General features: G+C 45.5%; 1 protein-coding gene across 1 annotated transcript in view; it reads right to left on the bottom strand.

Annotated features, from left to right (window-relative positions):
* The window catches only part of ASAH1 (N-acylsphingosine amidohydrolase 1), a 33,853-nt gene extending 12,385 nt beyond the window's left edge, over positions 1–21,468 (bottom strand). The window contains exons 1-5 of the mRNA XM_066234274.1: positions 21,297–21,468; positions 9,217–9,263; positions 3,731–3,821; positions 3,237–3,323; positions 1,380–1,458 (exon numbers count right to left, since the gene is read on the bottom strand). Coding sequence (XP_066090371.1) covers positions 1,380–1,458; positions 3,237–3,323; positions 3,731–3,821; positions 9,217–9,263; positions 21,297–21,374 — 382 coding nt within the window. The 5' untranslated portion in view covers positions 21,375–21,468. The remainder of the gene's footprint in view (positions 1–1,379; positions 1,459–3,236; positions 3,324–3,730; positions 3,822–9,216; positions 9,264–21,296) is intronic.
* Between the last annotated feature and the right edge of the window lie 3,799 nt (positions 21,469–25,267).

Raw genomic sequence — 25,267 nt, 5'->3', positions numbered from 1 at the left:
AAACTTGTAGAAAAAAGAATAGAAGAATATTTTCATGACCTTGGCGTATGCAAAGATATCTTAAACGGACCTAAAAAGTACTATCCATTTTTTATGGGTATTGGACTTCATTAAAATTAAAAATTTCTGGCCCTGGTCAATGGGCTCAGTGGTAGAGCGTCGGCCTGGCGTGCAGGAGTCCGGGTTCGATTCCTGGCCAGGGCACACAGGTGAAGTGCCCATCTGCTTCTCCACCACTCCTCCACTCCTTCCTCTCTGCCTCTCTCTTCCCCTCCTGCAGCCGAGGCTCCATTGGAGCAAAGTTGGCCTGGGCGCTGTGGACCGCTCCATGGCCTCTGCCTCAGGCGCTAGAATGGCTCTGGTCGCAGCAGAGCAATGCCCCAGATGGGCAGAGCATCGCCTGCTGGTGGGCATGCCGGGTGGATCCCGGTTGGGCGCATGTGGGAGTCTGTCTGACAGCCTCCCTGTTTCCAACTTCAGAAAATACAGAAGGAAAAAAAGGGGGGGGGGAATAATAATAAAATTAAATTAAAAATTTCTGTTCATCAAAAGACACCAATAAGACAGTAAAAAAGCACACTACAGACTGGGAGAAGGTATTTGGAACACATAGCTAACAAAGGACTTTCATTCAGAAGATATAAAGAATTCCTTCAGACCAATAAAAAAGAGTGGGCATGAAACTTTAACAAGCACAAAGAAGGAAAAGTCAATAAACTGTTTATTCTCATTAGTCATCAGAGAAATGCATATTAAACAATAAGGGGATACTATAACACACACAATAAAATTGCTCAAATAGAAAAAGATGATCACACAGAGCATTATCAAGTGGAGAAAACTAAAGTTCTTACATTACTGCCTGTCGATGGATACAATCACTTTGGAAAACTGATACGCAGAATCGACGAGGCTAAACGTGCAGCTACCCTATCACCTAGTATCTATCCAAGAGAAATGAGTATATGCCCATCAGAAGACATGTACAAGAATGTTCAAAGTGTTTGTTCTTAATATTCAGTATCTGGAAATAACCCAATATCTTATTCATACAATAAGTATGAGAAACTAGACACAATAGTTCATACTGTTTGGTTCTATTGAAAAGCAGTTCAAGAGGCGAACTAATCTATGGTGAAGTCAGAACAGTAGTCCCCTGGGGGGGGGGGTCCTGTCTAAGAGGAGGTGTGATGGAGCATTCTGGATGGCTGGAACTTTCTCTATGGTGATCTGAGTTGCGATTACATGCATGTAAGTATTTTTAAAATTCTACTGAGCTGTATACATAGGGTCTGTGAACTCTATGTATACTATACCTCAATAGAAAAAAGTTTTAGGTTCTTTATTAAATTGTTTAAAAGCTGAGAAATGAACTTTACCTAAAGGAATGCCAGTAATATCTGCGATCCCCTTCATCTCCTCCTCATAAGGGCCAGGGAAGTTGCCAAGTAGACCAGGCTGAAAACCAAATAAATTAACAATCATTCAACCTAAGGGCTTGGTTTCAGATTTGGTTCTTTTATGTATAATTTGTTCCTGATACTGCTGCCACAATAAGTGATCTTATTTTGAAAGACACTTTTACATCGTGCATTTTCTAACAGATCTCTGTAACCTTCACTACCCCTCTTGCTTTGTACCCGTCAGTGCATCTGTCTTCAGGTATGACCCAGAGACCTGTGACTCTCAGACTGTTTCTGTCTCACCCGCCAGAGAGATGGGGAACTGGCACAATTCTGCTTAGGTGACCTTACGTGACCCACACACAGAAACATCACAAGAGGCATTCTTATCTCTCTATTCAAACTCCTTCAGCCAACAGCATCACACCTTCATTACTCTTTCCTTCCCACACATAGCAGAAGTCTGTATTCTAGCCATTCACGAAAACGTCTATCCTGGTTAATACACGATCTTGGGCTAATATTCTTTATGCATTCCGTTACCAAACAAGGGACATGTGAGCAAAGTCGATGGTGGACATCATTCTTTCATCCTCCACTGCAGCTATTCACTAGCAATGAGATCAAAATCTAAGCTCACAACGGCCTCTGGCTAAGATAGTGTGTTTAAAATGGACACGTCTCATTTTTTACCAGCTTGTTATTTATACGTAATGTGACCTAACACGCAGTGCACAAGTGGAATATCCCCTCCAAATTACCAATCAAAAATGACTTATTAAACATTTATTAACTATTTCTTACATCCAGGCATTGTGCTTTATATATATATATATATTAAATGACACGCCTCACAACCACCATATATAATATGTATCAATAAATTCTCCCTGATGAGAAAGCTAACGTCTTATAGGTTAAAAACTCATCCAAGGACACACAGCTAGTATTTGACTGATGCAACCTTAATATCCACTGTTTAAAGAACAAAACCCCCACTGCTGTCTGATTACAAAGCCTGGGCCCCTTTGCGTGCTGCCCACCTGCGGACACGCAGAGAAGGGGCGCGTGGGGGGTACGTGAGGGCCTCTTCTGCCACTGCTGCCAATATGTGTATTGTGATGAGTGTGACCACACGCCGGAGCCTTACTCAAAGGAGGGGTGGCAAGTTTGGTGCTTGGCAGGAGCAAGGGTCATAGAAACGAGAAACCCATGGCATCGGCCTCTAGCACAGTGGTTCTCAACCAGGGGTGGTTTCACCCCTGGGGAGATTTGGTGACATCTAGAGACGTTTTCAGTTGTTACTACTGATGGGGTACCACTGACAACCAGCGGGCAGAGGCCAGGGACGCTGTGCCACATCCTGGGGTGCAGACTGCCCCCACAACCAAATGTCATCCAATCCCAGATGGCGTCAGGTTAACACATCTGCCCCAGAGCCTCGCTACCAAAATACTGAAAAGAAAAAACCCAAATTGTCAATAAGGAACTTGTAAACCCAATCATACACGTAAGGGGAAAGAGACGCTATTCTCCCTGATAAAATATGTATATTTTGCCCTGTAAAATTGTCAAGACTTTCAAAAAGCATTGAAGAGCAGTTAACTGCCAAAATTTGCCATGCTTTTAATGTGCTGTGACTCTAACGATACTAAACACCAGAATTTTCAGTACCTTGAGGTTCTGACAGTGTTCTAGAATAAAAGCAAACATGTCCAAGCTCCTTAGAAGAGATTGTACAATTATGCCTTTAAATAAATACCAGAGCCTTTTCAGAACTCTGCGTGTGTGTGTATATGACTGAAATTTATTGCAGAAGATAATATTTCTTACCAACTTTTGATCCACTATCTGCATAATTTTTCCACTTGGAACAAATGCATTTACCATAGCCTTCAGGGAATTCACGATAATCTTTAGCTGAAAAATAATTAATTAATTAATAAGAAACATAAGCATTGACATTTAAGATTACTATTGGTATATGAAAACAGATATGTATAGACTTTCTGATTTATTCATGTCGATAAATAAAATAGGGTGATATTTCCACTTAATGTATAAATACACCTTTAACATGGCATATGATTAAGTTCTCAGATGAAGGTAAATGACACAGAGAAAAAAACTCAAAGACAAAGCTAGTCAAAGCAAGAAGCTGCAGAGGCATGCCTTCGTTTCCTCTGCTATCATGGACTGTCAACAGCACAAGAGTATCCAAAGCTCCTTCTTAAAATACGTGGCGTGTGATTTCATGAAGCGTTCGTTTATAAGTGCAACTATATTCAGTAAGGTCAGGAGCAGAGGACTTAAGAATCGCAGCCTACCGAAGGTGCCTTGTCAGTGATCAGTTCGTGCCATCTCTTGTAGGGCGGCAGATCGAGATTTATGGTGTACCACGGGACGGGACCCCGATAGCTGTAATGAGAGGTGTCATCTTGAAACATTAAAAGCAGTTTTTGATGGGGGTTAGATAGTTTATTTATATGGATGTGTTAATAGCAACACAGAGGTTTGGTCCCAAACAAAAATTTGCAAAAGTTCATTTTCCGGTGCTTCTGTCCTATGTTATATATAATCACAAGTAGCTTCAGAAATCCTACAACAGAGCTATACACTCTGGAACGTGACTGTGACCGGGCGATATGATAGAGAATACAGTACCTCTGGAGCCCAGTACCTTGGTTCTTACAGTACCAGAGGTACTGTAACCTGAATATCGTTACTAAAAGACATCTGCCCCTTCCTCCCAAATCTCTGCAAAGGTTTAGTCCAAGCTTGGGAACGTCTCTAACTGGTTCCCAGTCAGAATGTCTTTTTAGACAATCTAACACCATTGTCAAATCATTGCTAGCTCCGGGAAGGTCACCTTTTAAGTTGCCCCGGAGTGGCAACAGGTATTAGATCGGGCTTCAAGAACCTTTGCTATTCGCTCAGCCCCCTTCTTCTTTCTACTGCCCTCTCTCTTCTCATTCCTTCATAGTCAATCCAAGCCCAAGCACTGTGGGGTCACACCCATTCCCAACTCCCTGCCCATTAATTTCACACAGCAGCTTCTGCTGAGGACACAGCCACGTCCATGCCCTTCCCTCCCCTCTCAATGGACCTGGACCGTGAATCTTTCTGGTAGATGAACTCAGCAACTATTCTCTGTTGCTATGGAAACATTATCTCATCATCTCCTGGCACTTGTTACCAAACTGAAATAGCCTCTAAGGGTGTGTCATTCATTAATTTTATCAGCTTAAAACTGTCGGCCCTGGCCGGTTAGCTCAGCGGTAGAGCGTCGGCCTGGCGTGCGGGGGACCCGGGTTCGATTCCCGGCCAGGGCACATAGGAGAAGCGCCCATTTGCTTCTCCACCCCCACTCCTTCCTCTCTGTCTCTCTCTTCCCCTCCCGCAGCCAAGGCTCCATTGGAGCAAAGATGGCCCAGGCGCTGGGGATGGCTCCTTGGCCTCTGCCCCAGGCGCTAGAGTGGCTCTGGTCGCAGCAGAGCGACGCCCCAGAGGGGCAGAGCATCGCCCCCTGGTGAGCAGAGCGTCTCCCCTGGTGGGCGTGCTGGGTGGATCCCGGTCGGGCGCATGCGGGAGTCTGTCTGACTGTCTCTCCCCGTTTCCAGCTTCAGAAAAATACAGAAAAAAAAACAAAAAACAAACAAAAAAACTGTCTACAAATAGCCGTCACTTGCCCCATTACTGCTCCGCACCAGAAAAGCACAAGGCACCCTCTAAACAACAATGTTACTAGGCTGCAAAATTAAATGTGATCCAGTCTTTTATCTACAGCAGAGATGGGTCAGTTCCTAAAAGTCATGACTTGTGATCCCGTTTATACTCTGCTGCTGAGCTTGGGGCCTGGGCACACGCACAAGGCTTTATGAGACTACTGACCAGCAGCAGCTGCTGTTGGGATTCAGATTAGAAAAGGAAAGCATACCTGATTCTAAAAAACATACATTTAAACCAAATCACAATGAATAAATTTTGTTCTTTGGAACGCATTTTCAAAATCCCATTTCCTTAGTGGCTGATACCTGTATTCACTACTATAAAACTTAATTCCTAGAAAAAAAAAAAAGCTTTATATAAAGACAAATTAAATACATTTCTGACTGGCCATAATTTCATATATTTCAATAAAATGATTCCTTTCACCCTATTACAGGCAGGTGCCCCAAGCCCCGCCCCCCTGAGGGCACACACCAGTATATCAGTGTCTAGCAGCAGTTGTTAACATGGTGGCCCCCCGGAGCTGTGCACACCGGTGACACTGTCATGCGGTGTGTGTTCACCTGCGGACTCCAGTCAGCTCACACCGACTCCCTCACTGACCCAACCCAGTCCCAACCGTGTCCCTGTATCTGCCCTCAGCTCCTGACTCCTTCCAGCCTAGAGCCTTAGACAGACTCTGGGTTCCCAAGGGAAAGCACACAGGAAATAAACTCGCCCCAGCAGCGGACTAAATTAATGGGAATAGGAAGACCCCGGAGACCACTCTACAATAAAACCTCCCTTAATCAGCGTTCTGTGAAAGAACAGTTCAATCTGACTAACAACACTAGCTTAATAAGTAGAGTTTAGCCATAATCCCCTATTTTACTTCCCATAAACATTTTCCTACAATATCTCAGCATTGAACGGCCCCACTTCAATTTCCCCCAGAGAAATACCAAGTTTCTGCCTTCTGAGGGCAGTGAGGATTACATGAAACATGCAGAGAATACTCAGCAGCGTCACTATTTGATCAGTAGTGATGACTCTAGAATATTTTCCTCCGCTACAAACAATAAATGTGAAATAGTTTTGGTGACTTAGCATCTGCTGTGTTTAGGTCAGTATAATCAATGTTAAGCATTGGCTGATCCCTCCTGGTGCCCACGTGGTTTGTAAACGAGCCCACGCGGATATAACACACACCAGATGAGCAGTGCTGAGGGGCTCGGAAGGACTCGGGGTGCTGAGGGGTTCGGAAGGACTCGGGGTGCTGAGGGGCTCAGAAGGACTCGGGGTGCTGAGGGGCTCGGAAGGACTCGGGGCGCTGAGGGGCTCGGAAGGACTCGGGGCGCTGAGGGGCTCGGAAGGACTCGGGGCGCTGAGGGGCTCGGAAGGACTCGGGGCGCTGAGGGGCTCGGAAGGACTCGGGGCGCTGAGGGGCTCGGAAGGACTCGGGGTGCTGAGGGGCTCGGAAGGACTCGGGGCGCTGAGGGGCTCGGAAGGACTCGGGGCGCTGAGGGGCTCGGAAGGACTCGGGGCGCTGAGGGGTTCGGAAGGACTCGGGGCGCTGAGGGGCTCGGAAGGACTCGGGGCGCTGAGGGGCTCGGAAGGACTCGGGGCGCTGAGGGGTTCAAAAGGACTCGGGGCGCTGAGGGGTTCGGAAGGACTCGGGGCGCTGAGGGGTTCGGAAGGACTCGGGGCGCTGAGGGGCTCGGAAGGACTCGGGGCGCTGAGGGGTTCGGAAGGACTCGGGGGCTGAGGGGCTCGGAAGGACTCGGGGCGCTGAGGGGTTCGGAAGGACTCGGGGCGCTGAGGGGCTCGGAAGGACTCGGGGCGCTGAGGGGCTCGGAAGGACTCGGGGTGCTCTGGCACACCAGAGAGGCAGCGTTGAGGGGTTCGGAAAGATTCGGGGTGCTTTGGCACACACAAGAGGAGCAGCACTGAGGGGTTCGGAAGGACTTGGGGTGCTGAGGGATTCAGAAGGACTCTGGGTGCTGAGGGATTCAGAAGGACTCAGGGTACTGAGGGGTTCGGAAGGACTCGGGGTGCTGAGGGGTTCGGAAGGACTCGGGGTGCTGAGGGGCTCGGAAGGACTCGGGGTGCTGAGGGGCTCGGAAGGACTCGGGGTGCTGAGGGGTTTGGAAGGACTCGGGGTGCTGAGGGGTTCGGAAGGACTCGGGGTGCTGAGGGATTCGGAAGGACTCGGGGTGCTGAGGGGTTCGGAAGGACTCGGGGTGCTGAGGGGTTTGGAAGGACTCGGGGTGCTGTGGCCTGCTGTCCCCTGACCACCAGCAGGAAGGGGCTGGTCAGGCCGGATAAACAGGGGTTTTCTTTCCTCCTCACAGCTGCCCACTCATCTCTCTGGAATCTACTGACTGAAGTGGTGACCTGAGGCTGTGAGGGGAAAGGTACTTCTCTTCCGGGTCACAGACCCAGTTACAGTTCAGAGAAGAGCAGGGTCAGAGCGGGGCAGGCAGGTGGGGCAGGGCGGAATCCAGCAGAAGCACCCGGGAAATCGATTTCCATCACGGAGATGTAGAAATAAAGAAAACGGTGCTCATCTGTATATGTGCGCGTGCACACGTACACACACTCACACACTCGGCAATCTGGAACTCATTAAAAGCAGGGAAGGTTTGCTGGGCAATCAGTTCATGGACACACACAGGTGTGCAGCAAAGGGAGCAGAATCAAAGCTCTGGATGTGAAACGTACTCATTAAATGATCGATGACTTGGGCAGCGAGGCCAGCCGAGTGACACACCCATTAATAAGGCCTGGAAGATGCTAGTGCTGTCAGGGATGGCAGAGAGGAGGCCCCAGACAGAGCAAGCCCTCAGCGAGGGCTGGACCAGGCACTGGCTTTAGAACAACAGAAACTGAGGACTTCCGAGTTACTTCCTGCCCAAATATTTGCCTCTTTCTACAGAAAGGTTGAGGAAATCAAAAGAATTTCGTTTACTACAGTTTCATTGTTTCATTTGGAACAGAGGTTAGTTAGGATACATAATTTAGGCAAGTGCAAAAGATATAACCCGTGTGCTACGAAAACCAAAAAAGGCCTCTTGAGCCTGACTAGGCGATGGTGCGGTGGATAGAGCGTCGGACTGGGATGCAGAGGACCCAGGTTCAAAACCCCGAGGTCGCCAGCTTAAGTGCAGGCTCATCTGGTTTGAGCAAAGCTCACCAGCTTGGACCCAAGGTCGCTGACTCGAGCAAGGGGTCACTCGGTCTGCTGAAGGCCCACAGTCAAGGTACATATGAGAAAGCAATCAATGAACAACTAAGGTGTCGCAACGAAAAACTAATGACTGATGCTTCTCATCTCTCTCTGTTCCTGTCTGTCTGTCCTTATCTGACTCTCTCTCTCTGTCTCTGTAAAAAAAAAAAAAAAAAAAAAAAAAAGGCCTCTTGATTTTACTGGCTCGAGCTGCACTCTGTCCCCAGCAGGCTACCTGCACCCAGTGGGAAGAACAGGGCGAACGAGATGACCGACCGGGCCTAGACCTTCCCCTTCTCTCCCCCAGCCTGGCACCCTCTGGCTGGTGAGCTGCTAAGCCTCCTCACAGACCCATGTAGTCACAAAGGGTCTGAAAAGGCTGTCATATACCAACACTAAAAAATATTAACGTGAATTACCTTAAAGCACAATACTGGCCCTGCCCTTACCTTTTCCAATCCTGTCTTTCCCGTGATAGCTTTGATGATCACGCCAGGGGTTATTTCTTGACTGTTTACACATAAGAACCTACACTTTTTTGTTCCAATATAAACTGGTGTTTTATACTCAAAAATCCCAGGTCAGCTTTGCATTTCTCAGGAGTAAGATGCCCAGCACTAGATAGAAGAATTTAGTGGAGAATATAAATCTTTTTTTCCCCCCAATGACTTTGATAGACTAAAAATGGATATTTTAATTATGGGCTATTTTCTATATGTCCAGGGTCTTAGTCAAATGCATAATACATAAACCTGAGGGGGAAAATGTTTTGTCTTTTCCAGGAAAGAGGACATGATTTAAATTTTTATCCACTGCTATTATTCTTACAAGATCAGTACATAGGGAAATGTGACTTTTGATCATCTGATATTTACTCACGTTGGTCCAGATGGGGGGTAAGTTGATTTTCTGCAGTCTTCTGTCCACTAAGAAACAAAGAAAATGTCAAGTTTCAGAAACTAACACACTGAATAAGCAGTTTGCAGAACAGCTAGAGCTGGTGGAGACAAAAGCGAACGTGATTTGCCCTTTTAGGTCACTCTTAAAAGTTTATCCTCCTACAAAATCTTCTAAAATCTCAAGCACAAGTGCATTTTCTGTCTCAGTTCAATCTGCATGAGTCTAGGCTGGTAATCTGGCTGTGACACTGCAAATATACGGAGGCAAGGGCAAGTGTAAGTCAATGGAAAGAGTGTCAAACAGGCTGACTTATCACTGAATTACTTGATGGGCTGTGATGTTACCTGAATTTATGAGCCAACTCTATTGCAATAGAGATCTGCATCCCAAACCAGATTTTCAGGGCACACTGTCCAAGGCCCTTCATAACCTGGTCATAACTTACTATCCAGCCACGCCCCCGGCTATGCATTGCCACGGGGGCAACCACATCGTACCATCTCTCGTCCTTCCACGCCTGCGCATATGCAGCTGCCTCGGCCTAGAACGCTTATGCTCCACCTGGTGAACTTCTGCCTTTCATTTCTAAGATCCAGTTCAAATAAATACTCCTTTTTTTTGGGGGGGGGTGATGTCTTCATCTACTTTCCATATGAAAATACAGTCGCCCCTCCCCATACTCCCACAGCATGTGCACACAACCCCATCACCATATTTTAGCATTGCATTATAATGTTTGTGTCTCTCTTCACTCCCAAACTCTGTGCTCTGAGAGGTGTGGACGGCCCCAGCACGAAGGCCACAGCGGAAGCAATGAATGAACGAGCTGTTCAGGCTCAGGAGCAAAACAGAATCTGCGCTTCACATAGCATGAACCAAAAAATCCACGTGGATGCATGATTCCTTTACAACCACTAGTTCAAGAGAACAAGTGTGTTATTCTTTCCTCTGGAGACCCCATGTTGTAAAAGCAAAATATACTGCTCACAAAAATTAGCAGATATTTAAAAACAAATATGAAGCAATAAAATATCCCCTAATTTTTGTGAGCAGTATAATTTTTAGAAATAAAGATAAATTCACAATAAGTGGGAGGTAAAGTAGGGAAGGAAACTACTGGATCTATAGTTTAGGCTCACAAAATACACCTGCAGTAAATCTGTGTGAGAATGAAGCTCTTACCTCTGGTTTTCACCTTTCATAGTATGGGAAGTATACAATGTTGCCTGACATTACCTGTGATTCGAACAGCCATTGTTCAAACAACTATCACAGTGTACGTTTCCCATATGAGTGCTGCTTTGCCTTGTAATGTGAGGCTGACTTTTAGTAAGAAACAGTATCAAGTATCAAATTATCAAAAGCTAATTCAATCATTAAAATTTAAATTCCATTTCTAAATTATTAAATTATAAAAATATTAGATACTAAATATCAATTTGATAATCCCTTATCAACTTAACAAAAGCCACTCAATGTTTGATAATAGTGGTTGAAGGAGGTTCTTCTTGCTTAGAAAACTTTCAGTCTCAGCCCTGAGCTTAAAAATCACGGGGAAACTTTACTGCTGCTAACCGGTCTAACTGTTGTGTGGTAGGGAAGTCAGGATCTATTTCTTACACAAATTCACAGAAATGATGATAGTTAAGCCAGAGAGCAAAGAAAGGTCATGACATTACTCGTTCAATAACATATGACAGATTCCAGTACGAATTTTCCATAAGTCTTTGCCAATTGATAATGTAATTAATAACCACAACCTTTAAAGACCATTTTCACAAGATGTGTTCATTCGTCCAACTAGGCCTTTTTCCTTCTCCACACATATTTTTATCACTGTCAGTTGTCACACATCACAGGAGAATTCCAGTTCAGGTCATACTGCATGACTAACTTCTCAATTTCTATGAAAGTAACCTTGCCTGTAGTTGTTTCATATGGACTATTCACAGAGACTAATTCTGTAGTCTCAAGGTTGGCATTGATGCTATAATAAGTATCTGTAACTGATCAGTGTCAGTCATTCAAGAGCTAAAGAAAAACAGCTGGGAGTCATTCACCTAGTTCTTCAATTGATATTGATGATGTTGTCAAAGGCTTGAGCAACTGTTCTTATCTGGGGGCTGACAGTGTGACAGATTTTCTTGGGACACATTTCGCATACTGCCGCAACCAAATGTGACTTAAGTCACCACTGGTAAATGGCTTTCCTTGCTCTGCTAACCAATGAGCTAGTGGAGACTTACTTTGGTTGCAGCCTCATTTTACTTTTTAAAATTTATACATAAATTCTGCTGTGATGAGATGCTGCTTTAAATGTTCTTACGTTCCTGATCATTTTTACCCCTAAGAGTTGGGAATATTGTGAAGACTGCTTCACCTTCTAATGTCACATATATTGTATTCTTTTATCACACTTCTAGTGTCACTGCATAACACACACAAGGCTTTGCCACCTAGTTTGTAACAAGATAAGCCATACTCCACTTTGCCCCAAGAGACATTTTCACTTCTTTTCTCATTTTGATGATAGGTTTGCTCTCCTAATTTTCTTTCTTTCTTTCTTTCCTTCTTTCTTTCTTTCTTTCTTTCTTTCTTTCTTTCTTTCTTTCTTTCTTTCTTTCTCTCTTTCTCTCTCTCTCTCTCTCTCTCTCTCTCTCTTTCTTTCTTTCTTTCTTTCTTTTTTTTTTGAGAGAGAGGCAGAGAGAGCGAGAAAGACAGGAATATCCAGCCGCTCCTGTCTGTGCCCCGACCGGGGAATCGAACCAGCCCCCTCTGCGCTCCAGAACAATGCTCCAACCAACCGAGCTATCAGGTGGCAGCTGGTAATTTTTCTTTTTTAAGATAAAAAAACTGGCATATGGATACAGGTGGCACTTAAAGAGCTGCTGTGCTATAACTGTCATCTGAAGTGGCCGCGCAGCTGTGAAAATCCAGGCGCGTGGCACCGGGCCGTGGGGCTGGGGAGCCACAGGCAGGAAGCACATAGGGGGGGGGAGGCTGTGTTCCCAAGTGTATGGACACTGACGTGACTTTCGTGTAATTTTTACCTGTCACTAAACATTAATCTTCTTTTGATCCCCCCAACTTTGAAAAAAAAAACACCTAAAAACCGTCCTTAGCTCACAGGCCTTATAAGAACAGCTAGCGCCTGCCAGCCACTGTGCCAGGGCGCCAACGCCCACACCCACTGTGCTCGGTCTCGCAGGACGAGCTGCTCTGACTCCACGGAGGAGAGCCCCTTGCGGTGGGGAACACGACTGGAGAGAGAGACGGAGACTGTGTGTACCCGTGCCACCCACAGTGCCATGCGCAGTTCCGACTGCAGAGGCTGGGCGGGGCTCCCTTCTCTTTACGGCCCCCAACTCTCCTTACCTCCTCACTTACTACTCTTACTCTCCAAAATAACTGACCATAAGAACAAAAGAAAAACAACCAGAAACTCTAGTATTAGAAAAGTATGGGCCTGACCCAGCAGTGGCACAGCGGATAGAGCGTCGGACTGGGACGCAGAGGACTCAAGTTCGAAAACCTGAGGTCGCTGGCTTGAGCACAGGCTCACCAGCTTGAGCGCCCGATCGCTGGCTTGAGTGTGGGATCACAGACATGACACCGTGGTTGCCTGCTTGAGCCCAAAGGTCGCTGGCTTGAAGCCCAAGGTCGATGACTTGAGCAAAGGGTCACTTGCTCTGCTGTACCCCCCCTGGTCAAGGCACATATGAGAAAGCAATCAATGAACAACTAAGGAGCCACAACGAAGAATTGATACTTCCCATCTCTCTCCCTTCCTGCTTGTCCGTCCCTATCTATTCCTCTCTGTCTCTGTCACATACGTACACTCGCATGCTCACACACACAGACACACACACACACACACACAAAAGTATGTCCCCCCCACAAAAAAACAATGGTTCCAACTAGAACAGGAATTGAGTAGGTTTCAAGAAGAATGGATGAAAGACACATGAGAGAGTAAGTCAGAAGCAGGAAAAATGCAGGACACAGAGATGATGGCCTAGGTGTGCACCCTGTTGTTGCTGGGGAAAAAGAAGAGAAAGCTCTTAGAAACTCCAACGGAAGCAGTCTCTATACGAAAGGCACGATGTAGATATGAAGCAAACTGAACTGTGGTATTAAAGAATGTTTGGTGCAGAATATATCCTTTTAGTGCCTTTGGAATTTTGGCTTTAGAATTACAGAAAAAGAAGTGTAATCATAGTATTCCGAGCAATACACCAGTATTTACAAATCTTACAGTTACAAGTATGCTATCAACAGTTACTAAGCAGAGGAAAAATATGTAGAATGGAAGAAAAAGACGGAGAAAAAGGTAAAGGGGTCAAGGATGTCTACTCGTACCACTTCAGAAAACCCTCCGATCACCCCCTGAATGGCTAAGGAAAACAGGGTCATGTGTTCAGACCACGGGTCATTTCGAGCATGACCATCTCCCACCAGTCCAAAGGCTAAGAAGGCGGGACTGCACCTTTTCGAGAATGTACACACTTTCCATGGTAACAACTCTCAGCTTCTCTGTCGTCATTGGAACACACACTGGGTCCTGCCTAATGGTTACAGTTTGCAAACCCCAAAACCTATGAATAATTCTTTTTTTTTTTTTTTTTTTTTTTTTTACAGAGGCAGAGATAGACAGGGACAGACAGACAGGAACGGAGAGAGATGAGAAGCATCAATCATCAGTTTCTCGTTGTGCGCGTTGCGACTTCTTAGTTGTTCATTGATTGCTTTCTCACATGTGCCTTGACCGTGGGCCTTCAGCAGACCGAGTAACCCCCTGCTGGAGCCAGCGACCTTGGGTCCAAGCTGGTGAGCTCTTTGCTCAAGCCAGATGAGCCCGCGCTCAAGCTGGCGACCTCGGGGTCTCGAACCTGGGTCCTTCCGCATCCCAGTCCGACGCTCTATCCACTGCGCCACCACCTGGTCAGGCGAATAATTCTTTATCATGTATTTCTACCTAAAACCTTTAGACTTTTTTGAGTTTGATTGACACAAGTGATGTGCCACGTTCTGGATGCAAGGCCCAGCCATTAGTGATTAGAAGGTTACAAAGCTGGTGACTGTACTAGTGTTGAGCAAATGAGTTTGTCAAGTATGATTTTTGAGTTTGCTCACTTTTATTGTTACAAAATGGCGCTAGGGGCCCTGGCCGGTTGGCTCAGCAGTAGAGCGTCGGCCTGGCGTGCGGGGGACCCGGGTTCGATTCCCGGCCAGGGCACATAGGAGAAGTGCCCATTTGCTTCTCCACCCCCCCCTCCTTCCTCTCTGTCTCTCTCTTCCCCTCCCGCAGCCAAGGCTTCATTGGAGCAAAGATGGCCCGGGCACTGGGGATGGCTCCTTCTTGGCCTCTGCCCCAGGCGCTAGAATGGCTCCGGTCACGGCAGAGCATCGCCCCCTGGTGGGCAGAGCGTAGCCCCTGGTGGGCGTGCCGGGTGGATCCCAGCCGGGCGCATGCCGGAGTCTGTCTGACTGTCTCTTCCCGTTTCCAGCTTCAGAAAAATAAAACAAAAACAAAAACAAACAAACAAAAAAAATGGCGCTGGGCAGCGCCAGGCAGGAATATGTGGTCTGTGAAATTGCAAATTACCTTCCTGCTTGGTAAGGCCTATTGTCTTGCTAATGTTTGCTGGCGGAGAGGTTTTCGAGCCAGAAAGTTTTTAAAAGAGAAGGAGAGAGCAGAAAGAATGCAGTGCTGCTGTTCACAGTGGTCAAGACATGGAAACAACCAAAAAGCCCTTCAATAGAAGACTGGATAAAGAAGATGTGGCACATATACACTATGGAATACTACTCAGCCATAAGAAATGATGACATCAGATCATTTACAGCAAAATGGTGGGATCTTGATAACATTATACGGAGTAAAATAAGTAAATCAGAAAAAAACAAGAACTACATGATTCCATACATTGGTGGAACATAAAAACGAGACTAAGAGACATGGACAAGAGTGTGGTGGTTACCAGGGGTGGGGGGAGGGAGAACATAGGAGGGAGGGAGGGAGACAGTTAGGGGGAGGGGGAGGGGCACAGAGAACTAGATAGAGGGTGACGGAGGACAATCTGACTATGGGCGAGGGGTATGCAACATAATTTAATGACAAGATAACCTAGACATGTTTTCTTTGAATATATGTACCCTGATTTATTAATGTCATCCATTAACGTTAATAAAAATTTATTAAAAAAAAAAAAGAATGCAGTGCTGATGACTAAGCCAAGAAGCCATGATGGCAGAGAGGAGAAGGTGTGTAGATAGGGAACCAGAGCTGAGGGGCTTTGGGAGCTCCGCTGAGACTGGTGGGGCCTTTGATTCTAGGAGGAACCAGAGAAGATTCTCCTGGTTGTGGAGCCGGAGAATGCGTCAGGGCTTTGGGAGCCCTGAGTGAGAGGAAAGTGTTTTCCCTGTGTGTTCGCTCATCGGCCGATGTGATACCCTAATAAAGGAATGGCGCACCGTTTTTTGGCTCCACTGTTTCTTTACCGTCTGTCAGAATCTAATGTGAACCTGCACGTGCATGGCCGCCACCGCCTCGACTGCTGGCCATACAACTAGTGTCTAAAGTCCCAGGGCCAGTTTTCCCTGCTCCACACAGCTTCTCATGGAGATAACAATAAAGCCAGTGCCGCAGTTTAATTCCTGATAGGGAGCAATCTGCACTTCCTTTGGGGTTTTAATGATCACTGGAATCACTCAGCAAGTAAACGAAATGTAATGATGTTCACCTCTCTCTAATAATTGTATTTGTGAGATGTGGGTTTCAAAGCCAATCTACAAAATCTATTAAAAAAAATCTATAAAAATCAAGCTACAAGGTTTATCTCTTATGAGACAAATGTGAGGGAAGTGAAAAGTGCCCTGTCGAGTCTCAGGAGAGACATTAACCTGCCCAGAGATAGGAGAGTAACTCGCCATCACCCATGTAGGAGTCTGAGGTTGAGGTTGATATTTCACCATGATAATTCCAATGGCAATAGGTAAACATGAAATTGTAATACAGACTTTGAAACCTGAACAGAATCTGGCTGTAAGAGTAAAAGGTAAAAAAGTCATTTTAAACAGATTATATTTGGGGGGTCAGGTGGGGGCAGCTCCATCCTCACCCAAAAGGGAGACTTCCACAAGGAAAGATGCCTTCAAAATCTATGTATAGACTTAAATAGAATTACAATGAGCTCATTTGTTATTTAAAGTATTTTTAGTGTCTCCAAATTTAACTACATATGGATTTAAGAGTAGATAAACTTATTAGGTGAGTACAAGTTTAAATAGATGAGAGGTAAAGATTACAGGGAATGGGTTAGGAATACTATGTAGTCCGCTTGGTATACTGTGCTGCTCTGTCACAGGGGGAAACACAGCCAACTTAGAATCTCAATCACTCTCTTTCCCAGGCCCTTTCTCATTGTTGCTTCCTGAGGCCAGAGGAAGAGAGAAACCTCTCTAAAACATTTTGTAAATGCTTTCTGGGTCAGTGAAGGCTCTAATTATTCTGGCTATTTGATAGAAACTTGTACCCGCTTTGAAATTAATTAGTCTTTATGTCCTCCCCACTCATTAAGAAAAACTAATTACAAAGCTACCGGAGATACTACATTTAGGAACATAGTATATACAGAGAAATTTTCTCCATTAGCGACTTGAATACTCCACACCTAAAAGAACTGACATAACTTGTCCAGCTCCTTAAAATACTGGAGTCTTGAGAATTAGTGAGAACCTCAATGAGAAGGCTGTACAAAAAAAAGTTCATAAAGGCCTCATGTTGCTGTCTTATTCACATACTTAAATAAAAGGCAATGAAAGGTAATTTAAAGAAATTATGTGGCTCACATCAGTGTTCAGACCATCAGAAAAGACATTCAACAATTCTAGCAAGGCAATTTTAATTCAATTCTTTAATTCAACAACAGTTTTCTTTTTAAAAAAGATGTAATCATATTTGTTAAGGTATGAGCTAAATGGTAATACTCTTAATATTTTTATTTTTTTTAATGTATTTATTTTTCCTTTTTATTGAATTTATTGGGGTGACACTGGTTAACAAAATTATACAGGTTTCAGGTGCACAATTCCACAACACATCATCTGTACACCGAAGTGAATGTTCGCCACCCCAAGTCAAGCCGCCTTCCACCATAATTTATTTCCCTCTGTCCCCTCTTCCACCTCCCCCTTCTCCCAAACCCCTCCCCACATTGTTAGGACAACTATTTCCTAAGTAAGATTTTTCTTAAAATGTTCTCTGTGTATAACAGAGCAGCTACACACCGACTGAATAAGAAAAGACATGTTCCTTGCACATGTAACAAATTCTGATGAGCATGTCAAGTTTTTCCTTTGTTCTCTGATTTTTCACGGATGGCACCCTACTCAGCTAGAGCTATTTAGGTAAAAGAAATATGAATAAACCCTTCATGAGCGCAGGGACCTTTTATCTTGTGCCCTGACCTGCTCCCAGCACCTGGAACCATCGGGCACAGTCGGCACGCAGTATCTGCTGACTCAGTGAGCAGATCACACCTGTCTCCGCCCTTTGCAGTACCCGGGGAAAGGCAGGTGCACTCACAGGGACACTGCTCAGGCCAGATGGGGATTCCGTGACTTCTGGGCACTTCGTGCAAATCACTGCTAAAACCTGACTCAGTAGCTCGTGTCAACCATGTTAACAGTCAGATGAGAAGCTGCTGCATAAGAATAAGATCAATTCTGCAATTAATTATTGAGCCATTATGTTTCTTTCTCACACATTTTAGGAATCTGTTCAGATTTATGACTGAGAACAGTCATCTCCTCCACTCCGATTCCTTTCCTTTTGATCACTGTTTAGCCCACTGTAATCTGTTATCTGCTCCCAACACCGCACTGGCCAACGTGACCAATGGCCTCCAGTTGCCAAGCACAACAAACACATGCCATCTCAATGGCATTCGACATAGGCAACCTGTCCCTCTCTCTCAGCTTCCGCAACACTCACGCTCCCCTCTGGCTGCTGCTCTAACTGTCCATTCTTCTCGACCTGGCATGTGCCTGGCCGTCTCTTCCTCTCTCTATATATCCTCTATCTGCTCATTGTCCATGTGTTCCAATGGCTTCCAGTAATACGCCTATGACATCCAATTCTCTCTCCCGAGCTCCAGTCGCAAAGGCCTGCTCGATACCTCAGTGCCATCAGAAAGTCACATCACCAGAATGAAAATGATATTTCTTCTTCCACCCAAAACTGTTTCCGTCCCCGAGTTTCCTGGTAGTGATGCCACCTCCGAAAGCTGCTTGTCCCTCATCCACATCCAGATGTGATCCATCCTTCGCTCGGATCCTTCTACCTCCTAATGATCTCTAGAACCATCCACTTCTCTTCCTCTAAACTGGCACCCCCATCCTGTAAGGCACCCCATTTTCTCCCCTCAACTAGTACCCTCACATCTGCCCGGTGCCTTCCAATCCAAAGTGATCTTTCTAAAGTGGAAATTTTATCTTGTCATGTCTCATTTAAACCTACCCAGTGAAACAAATGAAAATGAACATATAACACCCCCTCCCCAAAAAACAACTATCCAGTTCCCAGTGTTTTTAGTATAGATTTTGAAATCTGTAAAAAGGTCGAAGAAAAAAAAAAAAAAAGGTCGAAGAACCCTGATGACTCTGTCTCCACCTCTCTCCAGACTTCTCTGCTCCACTCCTGTTATCCCCATCTCTTAATAGGTCTCCTAATGGAATCAATAGTGAAGAATGACTCAGAGGACCTTAAAATGGTTCTGAAAAGACCCTAAAACCAGAAGAAACAAAGCCCACAGACATTCCGAATCTAATGATTCTTTGTTGTGGTTTGTAATTTAAAGTGGGTCCTCATTATTCACATTTGTCAGAAGTAGTTTTGAAATATCTTTTCTTCCTATGTGGCTATAGTTTATCACATAAAAGAATTTAAAGTGTAAAACCGCTTCCTCTTGTCAGAGAATGAAGTCGCTATACTTCTGTGAGGTTCCGAAGACTTCTCAGCCAGTGGTTCCCAGAAACTCCCAGATCAGAAAAATAATTAAGAGGGATCCGGCACAAGGAAGTTCAAATTTTTATCCTCCTAAGAGATGTTAAACTAAACAACTAAACAAAACCAAACCCACACACATAAAACATTTTAACAATACAAATTGGAATGCCATGAAATCAGAATAAAAGCTAACATTCTGACTTAATAGTCTCAGTGTATGCCCTCATTTTTCTGATGTCATTCAAGACTTCCGAAAATGGCTTCACAAACTGACACCAGCAGCTGGGACTAGCTTTTGACAACCACTGTTCTAGGTAAGAACTGTTAAATTTGTGGAGATGGCTGGTTCTTCTTGTTTTAAAAACAGCCTTTAAAATACTTTTGCTTGAAAAAGTACAGTATTGAGAAAGAAAATAAAAAAGCAGCTTCAGATATCTGAAACTTCTCTGCGGTTCACAACTAGACCTCAATATCACCACGAGCTAGTTTGATGCTCATGGCCAGGCCATTTCTGTTCTCTTACTGGATATAACCAATCTCACAGAATACTGACCTCAGCTAAGTCTACAAGATAAGAGCTGGCAGCAAGGCCGCTCACGATTCCGTCTCAGCACAGACGAAACCAAGGGTACTAGGCAACTCACAAAATACCCTTCTCTTGCTAAATGAATGACTGTTTCTTCTTTACCCAATCAGGGAACTGCCCCACTTTCTAAACGCATTCAGTGTATACCAAACCCTTGATTTCTCAGACCTACCTCCAAATCACATAACCAAACCCTAAATGAGGAAATAGGTTTTTTCCTAACTCCCTTTACTGAGGGACCCCACTGTTGTCCATGCTGTGCATTCTCCCTCAACACAGAGAGTAAAAGATTGTTCAAGTACAGGTGTGTTTTCTGGGGGTGGGGGTGGGGGTGGCTAAAGGGCATGGATAGTATCAAAGTAATAAATTCTTGTAAAATTCCCATAATTTCAACCACTTCAAAGCAAGTTAATTCCCTATTCACACGGAAGCATACCAATTTTATTTTTCCTACACTCTTCCAAACCTTGTCCACACATATACACTGTGCATTTTTCTCTTACTGAAATCACTGTACATACACTATTTTCTATTCTGCTTTTGCTTGCTTGACATGATAGTAACTTTTAATGGCTGAATAAGTACTCCACCACGATTTTATTCATTAAGCATGTCTCCTTCCAGCAATGAAAGAACAAGAGACTGACTGTACACATCCTTGCTCCAACTGTCGATATCCTATCTAAGCTATTCAAGATCGTCCTCGCCTAGTCTCTGATCGGAGGCACCCAAGTCCTGTTTATCTGATCAGCTGGCAAGGAAAGATGCAGTCTTGCTGCTTTTAAAGCGGAGAATTATGAAAGAGCACCAGCCTAGCTGTCGAGAGGCTGGAGGTTAGGCATGCTTCAGTCAACAAAAGTGTGACCTCTGGCTAGACATTTTATCACTCAGCCGACTTCCTCCTCTGTAAACTAAGAGTCAGGCTGCAGCCTCGCTGCCTCTCGCAGCCATCAGCCTGTGTCCCCGGGACTCTGCTGTGGGGAAAGGGCCACGGGACAGGCGTTCACATGACTCAGGGTGCAGGCGCCGCAGCCACACGGGGCCTGCCTGGGCTGCTCCCACTTCCCCTGACTGGGGACGCGTCGGCCTTTCCCAGGGCGCTGCGGATCCTCAGCGGCCACTTCTCCCGCACCCCGTCACGGGGCAGAGAATGCCCGAGTCATCGAGCAGTCCCTCGCTTAAGTGAGTTATGCACACGAGTCGAGTGGAACTTTTCTCTCAGCAGTTCAGCATGCACGGCACTGGCGGAACAAGTGCACCCCTGAAGTGCTGGGGTGTGGAAATCACAGCCCCCGTGCTGCAGAGACAGGGTTTCCCTACGAGGCTTTCTTGCCCCAGCTGTGCCCAATCGGTCCCGCGTGGGGCTCACCCACCCCCGCGCGGGGACCGCGGACGCCAGGGGGCCTGCAGCCCGGCCAGGTGCCCCCCGCGAGCCCCCCACGCCCCCGGCCCGAGCTCACCCACCGGCGGCACGTGCTGCGCCACCGCGCAGGTGACGGCCACGGTCAGGAGGACGAAGGTCGGGCGGCGCGGGCCCAGCATCGCTCCAGGCGCCAACGCTGTCGAGACGCTCGCAGAGGCCGCGACGGGCAGCGCCAGGGCTCCGAGCAGGCCGCGCCCTCGCCACCATGTGACCTGCGCGGGGACCGCACCACGCGAGCGGGAGGGGCCGGCAGTGGGGGGACGGGGCGGGAGGCCCGGAGGGGACGGGGCCTCGCCGCGTCGCGGGAAGGGCGGCAGGAGCAGGGGCCTCTGGGCGCGGACGGCCCCCGGGATGCTGTCAGAGCCCGCGCGGGGACCGCGCGGCTGGCCGGACCCCCCTCCGGCGGGCGGTGGTTGGGCCGGGCCGGGCCGGGCCGAGCCGGGGCCCCGCCCCGACGGGCGCGGCTGCCCGGACCGTGCTCCGCGGACCGCCCTGAGCCCGCTGCCACCCGTGCAACGTCCCTGGATGGTCCAGGGTAAAGTCTGTGCTCAGGCCACTCGGTGCCAAACGCTCACGAAACGGACCCAACTCAAGAGAGTCGCAAAAGGCGGCCTATAGGCGACCCGACCCACCCTTGCCCTTGGAGGGCAGTCCCGAAGTGAGTGAGGCTACTCATCCTGACCCTGGGGTCACCGGACAGGCTCAGGTGTCAGGGGCCGGGAGGGAGGGCACCCACGCAGACCTCAGGCTGTGAATTACCCATTTAGGCTCTCACGGCAGAGTGACGGCTCACAGAAGTGCGCATAGACACAGGTGCAATGAGCAGGTAGAGCCGCGAACCCTCCATCACTGATGGATTCAGCCCTTCAGCGGCTGTGTGTTCTCAGCCAACCCTGAAGGGCTCCAGGTGGGCAGAGCTGCGCTAAACCTGGAGGGACGGTCGCCTGCGCCTGAGAATGAAGCCGATTTGCAGGTGTCTTTGCCTGGCATTCGTGCTTTCTGCAGACGGTATCACCCTGGTAAGATGAGTTACTTAAAAGTCCGGCAGGAAATCAGTCCTCTCTGGGGTCCAGTTTCTGATTGAGTCTTTCACATTTCAGCTAGCATTTTTTTGTTTCTGTAAAATCCTGAATACTATCATCTAACGTCTTCATATATTTATTTTTTTCGTGTGTGTGTGTATGAAATTGTAGTTTCACCCATTTGTATTATTTCCTTAGAAAAACAATCTTTTTTGTTGGAGATTTGGAAATGAGAATTTGATGTTTCTGTTCCCCCCCTCCTTAGACTTTTATTTATTTATTTATCTATCTATTTTTGTAGATAAACGTTCCTCTTTGAGGAGGAGGTTTTTCTTCTGCAGCATGCCACTTGATCAAAGCGGTTTCTGATTCAGCAATAAACAAGCAGATCATAGAAATGTTAAGTAATTAAAAAATAATAAATCTCTCCCAGTGACCTACAATGTGCCTTGCATTTCTCCAGATACTGAGGGTAAGCAGGGAACAAAAAGAGACAAAGAATTCTTCCCTCTTGAGGTTTTAAGTCTAGATGAGAAATGGACAATAAGCATTATATGTTGTGTATGTGTACAGACACACACACACAGGATGTTAATAGGTGATACATGTCATGCAGAGAAGGCAGAGTAAGGGGGCTGAAGAGTGGGGAGAGTCACAGCGTTAAAGAAGAGGGACAGCACGGGCAGTATTGGGACAGTGATGTCTGGCAGAGGGTTGAAGGCGCTGAGAGAGGTAGACTTCTGGATGCCTGGGGAACAGTGTTCCAGGCGGAGGAAGCAGCAGGTGTAAAGGCTCATGTATGAGAATGTGCCTGGCATGGTGCTCAGGTCAGTGTGGGTGGGACAGAGGGAGAAGGGGAAGTAGTTGATAAGTCTATGAGGCTGGTGGGGTAGAGCAGATTATACTGGCCATCAGGAGCCATTGTATAGCCCCTGGCTTCCCTCTGGACAAATGTGTCATTTTTAAGTAGGTAGGTTGAATTATCTTGGACCTAGAGCACCCTTATCTTGTAGTTCATATGTGGCTATTTGGTTCGACAATCATTCACCTTAAATACTACTGAGCATTTCAGCATGTCAACAAATATATTTTTTTCCCTATGAGAGGATATTAATTGGTGGTTAGATAGTGTGGCAAATCAGATTCTTTATGCAGAAAACATGTTAGTTGTCATAATATTCTTAGGCACAATTTTCATATAATTTTGCATTTAACTTTCAAAGGCCTTTTGTATGCTATTAATTCTATTTTCAGACAAATTAAGAATTTAATCTACTTCCTAAAATTATATGATTTTATGAATTTTTTTCTTACACATACATGCTTTTTTTTTTTTAATCTACTTCTTCAACACTAGAAATGTTGAAGCAAGAAAGCAAGGCAAGGTGTGGCTATAGGAAACTTTGCCATGGTTTGAGGCATCCTGACATATTAATAGAAAATTATATATAATGGACAAATGAAAGAATATATCAGTGGGAAGGGTGGTTCAAATACTACCTTCACAGTGAGCATCAAGTGTAAGACTTGGGTAACCTGTTTAGCATGCAGGAGTCAACATCCGTAATCAAATTGTTTGTCAGAATAGCTGAAGTTCTTGGCAAGCTGTGAACCTTTTCTAATCTCCTTCCTAACATTCCTAGGTTCTTGAGTGGAGCCTTGATTTAAAATCATTGCCATCTAACCACCCCACCCTAAATGAAATATACCATACATCACACCACCTTACCCAGAACAGGTATGACTTGATTTATAAAACTGAATATTCAAAAATTTGTCCTAGAAAATCAGGAAATATGGAACTGATATTTCAGTTGTAAAAATAAACATTTACCAGGGTAATTACCAATGCATTGTTTATTTAAAGAAAAGAAAACTTAGTATCTATATTTAAGTATAATCTGAGATTCAAAGCTTACATTTGTGTCCATCTTTTCAGGAGAATAAAAGATGTAAAAAACAGAAAAGAAGTCATGCACAATTGTCACATGACTCTTTCTCTACAATAGCTTTATTACACTAAGAAAGAGTACATGTTTTTTTTTTACTTTTCTATAGAAAAATATGGTAAGTCATTACCTTCAGTTCAAAGTATTCCATTACATACCTACAAATTTCGTGCTCACACTTTATCTAATTGTCCTTCCCATATAATGCTCACAAAAATTAGAGAATATTTCAAAACGAATATGAAGCAATAAAATATCCTTTAATTTTTGTGAGCAGTATAGTTGTCTTATTATCTTTCACTTTTAACTTAGCTTTGTGTTTCTTTGTGAAACATTTTTGCTGTCTTATTGAGTCTCTGACACCTCAGATGTATTAGAGTTTAAAGAGACATTTATCCTATTTGTACCTTGTTTGCTACAACATGGTTCTTTTTAAAATAATTTTTTTCCCATTGATTTGAGAGAGAGAGGAAGGGAGAGAGAGAAGCATCATCTCATTGTTCCAACTAGTTGTTCTATTTAATTGTGCATTCATTGACTGCTTTTCGTATCAATGCTTTATCCACTGAGCCACCCAACCAGGGCCAAGACATGCATTCTGCCTTGATTTGTCAATCAATTCAGCTCAAAACCACTCATCTCTATGTCTTTTCTGTTGTTTTGACTTTTTTATATTCTTGCATTCTTTCATTTCTACATAAACCATTCCTGTTACCTATTTAATGCTCCAATCAGCTGCTCCTCATAAGTTTGTGGCAAATCCATATATTCTCTCATAAATTCTGAGCACTTAGCTCAGGCGCTGGGTACACTCGCGAACAAATGACCCCAGCCCTCCTGGCTATCAGTCTCATGGTAGAGGAGAACGAAGATTGAGGGGAAATGTAAATCAGACAAATATCTGGAAAACTTGCAATACCTTTAGCTTATTATTCTAATTTTATTCCACACTCTACCCTCCGGATTAATACTGTGGATGCTTTGCCAACCTCAGTTCCACTCCTCCTATATGCAGCAGCCACGTGACTCGGAGGAGCCACA

Source organism: Saccopteryx bilineata, chromosome 6 (genome assembly GCF_036850765.1).
Source record: "Saccopteryx bilineata isolate mSacBil1 chromosome 6, mSacBil1_pri_phased_curated, whole genome shotgun sequence".
Lineage (NCBI taxonomy): Eukaryota > Metazoa > Chordata > Mammalia > Chiroptera > Emballonuridae > Saccopteryx > Saccopteryx bilineata.
The sequence above is the reverse complement of the archived record's forward strand: the minus strand, read 5'-3'. Positions and strand labels throughout refer to the sequence as shown.